At 45.3% G+C, this 7,567-nt stretch overlaps 1 protein-coding gene across 1 annotated transcript in view; it reads left to right on the top strand.

Annotated features, from left to right (window-relative positions):
• PDZD2 (PDZ domain containing 2) overlaps nucleotides 1–7,567 on the top strand; it is a 212,002-nt gene that overhangs the window by 140,984 nt on the left and 63,451 nt on the right. Inside the window, exons 3-5 of the mRNA XM_006762473.2 lie at nucleotides 895–1,037; nucleotides 3,703–3,835; nucleotides 5,325–5,480. Coding sequence (XP_006762536.1) covers nucleotides 895–1,037; nucleotides 3,703–3,835; nucleotides 5,325–5,480 — 432 coding nt within the window. The remainder of the gene's footprint in view (nucleotides 1–894; nucleotides 1,038–3,702; nucleotides 3,836–5,324; nucleotides 5,481–7,567) is intronic.

The following is a 7,567-nucleotide window of genomic DNA, read 5'->3' as shown; positions in this document are numbered from 1 at the left end:
AAGAGTGTATATACCAATGTCTGTAGAAGTCGATAACAAATTCATCAACTAATTTACTGTTTGGTTTCTCCTACCAAAGATCTCATTTACTGGTGTATGTTCTAAGGAAGTTTTAGATTCAATTCAATGTGATATTTTTAACATATATGCAGATTTCACTACTATAAGTAATGTTTGATTACCTATCAACATTTATTATGTACCTAGAATGGGGAACTAGATGTTGGGATCATTGCCACCTATTTCCATAAATATCTCATTTAACTTTAATAGTAAACCTGAAATATTAATAATTATCCCCACTTTAGAGGCAAGGAAACGGATGTTTTTAGGCATCAGGTGACTTTCAGAAGCACTAAGTGGCAGAACTGGGCTCAATGTAGTGGAAGTCTTCTGGCGCCAGGACCTAGCTTGTCTCCCTTTCATCTTCCCTTATTAATTACTAGCTGTGTACACAGTGATATCTGGGTTTCAGGCACAAACAGCTTCACTTAGCAGGATCCTGCTCAGGGAATTCAATAATCAGTCTTGCTGTGCTGTCCAGTATCATAGCCGCTAGCCACTAAGTAGGTGGCTATTTAATTTAAATTAAATGAAGTTTAAAATTCATTGTGTCAGTTGCCTCTCACACTTCAAGCACTGAATAGCCACCTGTGGCTGGGACTCCATGTTGGATGGTGCAAACATAGGCCATTCCCATCATCAGAGAACATTCTATTGGACAGCACTGCCAGCGAGACTTGTTCCAATCCACAGCATTTTGTCTCCTGTGGTCACCTGCGATGCCTGTTGAAAAGTGATGAGTATTAGACATGATCCAACAGCTCCCCTCTCCTGCCTCAGTGCCGTGCATCTGTCTGTGTACTTCATGGTGTGCTCACTTTTTCTTCCAAGGAGGAAGTTGGCCGGATATGGAAGCTGGAACTGCTTAAAGAATCGGATGGGCTGGGAATTCAGGTTAGTGGAGGCCGAGGATCAAAGCGCTCACCTCACGCTATCGTTGTCACTCAAGTGAAGGAAGGAGGTGCCGCTCACAGGTGACTAGTTAACTCTCTTACTTTCTCTTCCTTCTTATCCTCTCCCTTCCCTGTCCCTGGGCCCTGGGACTTCCACTTCGTCAAAGCACTGGCCTTTACAGTTCACAAGGGTTATGCTGGAGCACAGAGGGACATCAGGCCTGAGTGGTTCTATTTAAACCTAGCTCTGAGCACAGGAAGTGGCTAATTGCTGGGGATATTGTAGGCTCCCCAAACCATCAAGGAGAAATGGGATTTCTTTCTAGTCCACTTTGAGTTCCAAGCGAATGTTACTTATCCTAACTTTTGGATGCCAGTCATATGTGGTTTCTTATCAAGACTGTGCCAGATAACAGAATACCACATCCTGACATCCTAATTTCCAGAAGACAGTGGCTAATGACTTGGGAAAGTGATTGGTTTTAAATTTGACCACAGTTCACATGTGGTGTCAGGACTCTATGCACACGTATATACTCGTATCTCTGTCCTGCAAATGTGACAGGGAAAAAGTAAATGTGAACCTTTCTCCTTGTAACCTGAAAAAAATTCATACCTCAAAACTTTTCCAGTCTGAACAATCATCTGCCAATAGGAAGAGGGACAGTGCTTAGGCAGAGCTCGTACCAAAAAAGGAAGTCCTGTTGTAATTACAAGGATGTAGCGGTCCCCAAATTTAAGGTATACCCTTGCCATGCTAGCTCATTGCTACCCTGTACAGTAAATCCTCTCTTAACATCGATAGGTGCTGCAACTTTAAGCAGAACAATGTATAACAAAGCCAGTTTTACCATAGGCTAATTGATGTAAACAAGAGTTAAGTTCCTACAGCACCTCATAAACATTTTAATGAAACGATGTTGAATGAAATGTTATTCAAGGACCTGCTGTACATAAGGCATCTACTGTTTGCAAGGCACGGTGGGGTATGTGCATGTTGCATGCCCACATGTATACAGTAGGCATATAGAGTTTCACCGGTGAGGAAGGTGAATGTAGTGTTCTGGAATTTATATTGTTCGGGCCAGGTACCCTGATACTGAGGGAGATATGGCAAACCCGAACAGTATTGGCCTGCCCAAGGCCAAGAGGGCACTCAGAAGTGGATCTCTTGAGGTGGAGTTGAAGGAGTTGAAGGTTATTTAGTATAAAGAATGCAAAACTAACGAGAGAACCAGGGTACAGACTAACAAAGTGTTTCCTGCTCATCAGTCCTCTAACTAGAAAGTAGGCTAATGACTAAAGTAGAGATAAGATTTACTACACTTGTCATTTATCTGTGTGACAGTAATTATTGGAGAATGAAGCTTGTTTTTATCCAGGAGAGTATCATTCAATTCCCAAATGATGTATGCTTTAAGTAACTCCCATTGGGTAGCTGTTTTCCCACTAATCCTAGGCCTTAGGTTCTAGTCTGTCTTTGGAACGTTGGCAATTAGGAAATTCCTGTGCCCAGAGATAAGCTTACACAGAGCTGTTCTTGTCTGTTTTCTCTGTGAGCTGTTTATAGTGGGTTTCTCATTTCCCTTCACCCTTAGCCGGGAGTTGTGTGTGTGTCTGTCTGTCTGCTTCTGGGGTGTTTAGTTCACATGTGGCATTCTGGTCAATAACAGGAGAGCAAGATGGAATGAAAGAGGGAAACGAATAAGGGGATGGGAGCAGGGATGATCTCGGTGGTGCTGTGGTTAAGTCACTCCGGGAGTTTCTCAGCCTCACAAGATTTCCTGTCCCTTATTTAGCAATGAAGATGAATAATGTCTGGCTCCTTTGGGATCATGGGAGACCAGACCCTTGGGGAGCTCAGTTGGAACCCATGAGACTGTTGATATACCATGAAGGGGCCTACCCAACACTCTGGCAGAGTGTGCCTCCCCAGACCCTTGACTCACCCTAGGGGAGCCAGTTCCCATGACAACTGTGCCCCTGCCAGCCCAGGGAAGAAAGCTCTGAGTCAGCTGTAATTTAATTGAAAGAAAAGAAAGAAGTAGAATATTTGTACACCTACATTTATAAACCAGTCTGATACCTGCAACAGCAATAAATTAGTTTCTTTCTTCATTTTTGTGTTCATTCTTCTGATGAAGCTTGGCTCTAGGGACACAGGGTGAAAAGGAGCTGAGAGACTTTATCCTCAAGGTCCTACAACCCTGTGGGAGGAGGAAATGGACAGACACATGCAGTGTGGTGTCCCAGGTGCCACAGGAAATCTGGCCAAGGGTATGCCACCTGGAAGAAAGAGAGTGTGGGTTAGAGAATGATGCCTTTGCTCTCTTTGCGCTCAGCTCGATGAAACACTAAGGACTGAGTCTGAGGGAAGGATGGCAAATAGGATTAAGAATGACTTGACTATCCTATAACCTTCAGGGCTGGCTTCCTCTATCATGGTCTCCACCCAAATGGGACATTTCATTGGCATTAATCCCAGGTTACATGGTGGTGACTTCCGAATGTGCCTGTTATGAGGTGACCACCTAAGATGACGGAGCATACTCCTCTGAGTGGGAACCTGGACTGAGCCAGACCAAAGCATAAAGCACTCCCATCCCAATACTTCTGGTTGCCCCTGCCTCCTTTTAGCCTGCTTTTAACTGTTTCCTATCACCACCCTCCCGGCTCCAGTACAATGTCCCTTCTTGGTCCCAGGATGTCTTGATAAGGGAGTTTTCTCCCATTTCCATTTTCTCAGGGATGGCAGACTGTCCTTAGGAGATGAGCTGCTGGTCATCAATGGTCACTTACTGGTCGGGCTGTCCCACGAGGAAGCTGTGGCCATCCTTCGCTCAGCCACTGGAATGGTTCAGCTGGTCGTGGCCAGCAAGGTAGGTAATTTTGTGCTTTTTTTGATATTTCCGATGGTGGTGTGAACTTGGAGCCCTCCCCAAGCACTATCCCCTGTAAGCGGGGCGGGTGGGGGGTGGGGGTGCAGAAGGCAGCTGATTGATGATGTTTCTCTCTCATCAATGTTTCTATCTCTCTATTCCTCTCCCTTCATCTCTCTAAAAATCAATTAAAAACCACAACAACAACGGGTTTGCTTGCTACACCTGGACTGTGAGCAAGGCTGTAGTGAAAGAAAAGGAACAGAAAAAGAAAATTCCCTGTGCTGGAATATATCCATGGGGTTAATTTACTGAATCCACAGATTCATATTTAGGGAATGTTTAAGCCCTCTCATATATTCAAAATTCATTAGGTTTTATGAAATGTGACTAGGGAGGGAGGAGTTTTAAAAACTTTACCTCTCCTTCTTTCTTCTTAGAAAATACTGACAAGAACTCTCTAAAAACTAGAGACCAGCAACCCCCCCGAAATTTGGGAAGTTTTTCCCATTCAACTTCAAAGGGTGAATAGAACTGAGAATGCAAAAGCAAGATAACAGTGGGCAATGAAGCCCCCTTAGAGGTCTGACCTTAATGGAGTCTGGTTCCATTTATTTTCATTGACCTTGAAAAGTTGTTCATGGGCTGCATTTATTGCAAAGACATCATCCGTCTCCACTTTGACATTGTGATTCAATAAACAATCTGATCTCTCTCATGAACATATGCCAGTGAGATGAGCAGAGGGGAGAGGAGGATACGGTGGGTATTTGAGCTCTGTGCCAGGCCTGGGGCCACAGTGATGAGCAGAAATGGTGTTCAGTTTGGGGAACTCTCAGATAAGCGGGGGAGATAGACAAGTCATGCACTGCAAGGCAGTAACAGAAACAGTACAGGACATTAGAGAAGAAAGGGGAATGGAAGGCCTCCTGATGGGATCCAGGAAGGCCTACAGAAAAGGGTACTCACGCTTTGCCCAAGTAGGCCTTAGTCAGGAGAGGATGCGTGGTCTAGGCAGAGAGGGCTGCTGGTAGAAAAGGCAGTGATAGGGCCAGGGACAGCCTGGGCATTTGGAAGTAAATGTGGCTGGAATGGAAGGAAAGATGGTGGGAGATGAGTTTGGAGAGCTGGGCAGAGGCCAGATCTCTAAGATGTTGCCCTCTTCAATGAGGGATTTAAACTGTATCCTGAAAGCAAGGCAGGGGAGGGCATCAGAGGATCACAAGTTCAAGGATCTTAGATTAACCATAGAAACATTCATCTAAGAAACACAGATTCTTCAGGGGGAAAAATGATTTGTGTTGAAATTGGGTGCACACCCCTAACATTTGAGGTAACCTTGCAAACCTGGAAGTGTGGGACATATGTTCCATATAGTGTTCAGGTTGGGAGCATGTGACCACCCATAGCAGCCTCTGCTGGTTTTCGCTGACCTTGACCTGGAACTGCTGGTGCCATCGTATAATTCATGGACCTTTGTGTTCCATAGGAAACCTCGGCCGAGGACCTCCTGAGGTTAACGTCTAAGAGTTTGCCTGATCTGACCAGCTCAGTAGAGGACGTATCCTCTTGGACTGACAACGAAGACCAGGAGCCAGACGGGGAAGAGGACGAAGGAACTGGCCCGTCCTCCATCCAGGGAGCTGTAAGTGCCTGCGGTTTCCCAGTGGCTCTGCTGGAGATGGAGTGCTGGGGTCAGGGAAAGAAGCCTGAGATGATGTGATAGGGACCAGGACGGCAAAGGACCATGGTTGCTTTTTTTTCTTTCTTTCTTTATTTTATGTTAGAATATTCCAGAAAGATCTATGAGGGCAAGGCTTTTCATTTAGGAAAAAACATTGAAACTGGAAACATGATGAGAGAGCAACTGGGTGTTAAGTTCAGTGAAGATATCAATTGGTAGGATGCTTAATAATATATATACAAGGGTTTTATTGCTACTCTTGATAGAGTGTTTGAAAACTGTTGTTTGTGAATTTAAACTGAGACTGAGTGATTTCTGGTTGAAAGTGGAATGTTAAAATAACACCATAACTCGTTCATGCAAAGTTGTATAGATAGGTCTTAAATTTTTAATCAAACCAGAACTCTCCATGGTGCATAGCTCTTCCTTACACAGCCTCGAGCCCATGTGGTCTACTCTTTAGGCGCTGCCGGGCACAGTCGGGAGGGCTCTTGGTTAACTGTGGCCACCGTGTGGCTCCGTGGTCTCTGCTTTGTATCATTTTCAGTATAAACTCTGGGTAGCCCTTATTCCCCATCCAACCAGCCCTGGGCAGGGTGCTCCCTTTCTGCCATCTGGAACCCCTCAGAATTGCTTGGTCAGAGGCTCTTTCCAGGGAGGTTATACTAATTTATAGATGATGGTTGTACCCAGCTCCCATCATCGCCAATGTCATTATCTTTTTTTAAAGAGCTACCAATTAATCACATATGGTTTTATATGCTTACTAGAGGCCCGATGCATGAAATTCGTGCAAGGGGGCTTGGCCCTTGCAGCCGCTGCTTGCCTCGGTCCTCACAATCCCGGCTTGCCTCGGCTCTCGCAGCCCACTTCATCCGGAAGGATGTCCAAAAGGTTGTTCAGCTGTTCGGTCTAATTAGCATATTATGCTTTTATTATTATAGATCATTGTGGTTTTTCCAAAGGAATTTCAATGCATTCTGCCCAACACACTTTACTTGGGGAACTTTAGGTGGTCTTTAAGTCTCACACCTGCAATCACCTTGGAGGCCACCTCACCCCACTCTGCTTCTGCTCCATAGGGGAGTAGAGCACTCAGAAAGGAGGGGACACCGGGCTTCTTCCCTGGCTTACCCCCTGCGCCTGAACACTGCCCTTTGTGGGCCATTCTCTTGAGGTCCGGTTTCCACCAGGAGAACCAGGCCTGAGACAGAGCCTGCAAGACCAGGAGATGGGCAGCTGGAACAGATCTTCCGGATGTCACAGTCTGCCCTCAGGACCTTATAAAGATGCTGAACTACTGAAAAAAATATATATATACAGGGTGTCCCAGAATAACGTATCTACACTTTAGCGGCTGATAGTTCAATTTTGGAAATGAAATGTATTTTAATAAATACTGCCTTTATAATTATTCAAAGTATTGTGTACATTTTGAGGGGCACTATGTATATATGAATACTTTTAGTTCTATGTGTACAATCCAAGACTCTTTGTTTTAGAATTTTTAAGCACTAATGAACCACCTTAAATGAAAGAAACCTGGTGCTGTTTAGTCAACTAGGTTACCAAGCCCTTTATTCCACAGATGCTGCCAATTCCACTGAGACACTGACTGGTTTTGCACCTGTATGTGGCGGTGCGCTCCAAGCGCTTAGGCTGAGCACGTGTAATACAACCGCGAGGCCTGCCAGGAGCCCCCCTGTGATTTATTTTTCATGGCTACAATACGCAGCAAATGAGACTTTCCTTTCAGAGAGCCCCAGCCATGCTTCGGATAAAACCATATGGTGAATATCAAGTTTGAAGAATGGAGGCAGGCAAAAGGGAAATGGGGATGGGCGGTGAAATTCCAGTCATCTGCGTGATTGTCACCCATCTCGCAGCGGTCGGCGCCGGGGCGGCGGGGTTGGGGGGGTTGGGGGGCTGGCAGCAGTGTTAACTAGAAACTTGTTAAATACAAATCCTTACCTTACAGAAAGGAGGGGGTGACATTCAGCTGGCTGCTCAAGGCCACAGACTTTCCATCCTAGAATCGTGTCCCAGTT

Source organism: Myotis davidii, unplaced genomic scaffold, assembly GCF_000327345.1.
Source record: "Myotis davidii unplaced genomic scaffold, ASM32734v1 scaffold135, whole genome shotgun sequence".
Classification (NCBI taxonomy): domain Eukaryota; kingdom Metazoa; phylum Chordata; class Mammalia; order Chiroptera; family Vespertilionidae; genus Myotis; species Myotis davidii.
The sequence above is the reverse complement of the archived record's forward strand: the minus strand, read 5'-3'. Positions and strand labels throughout refer to the sequence as shown.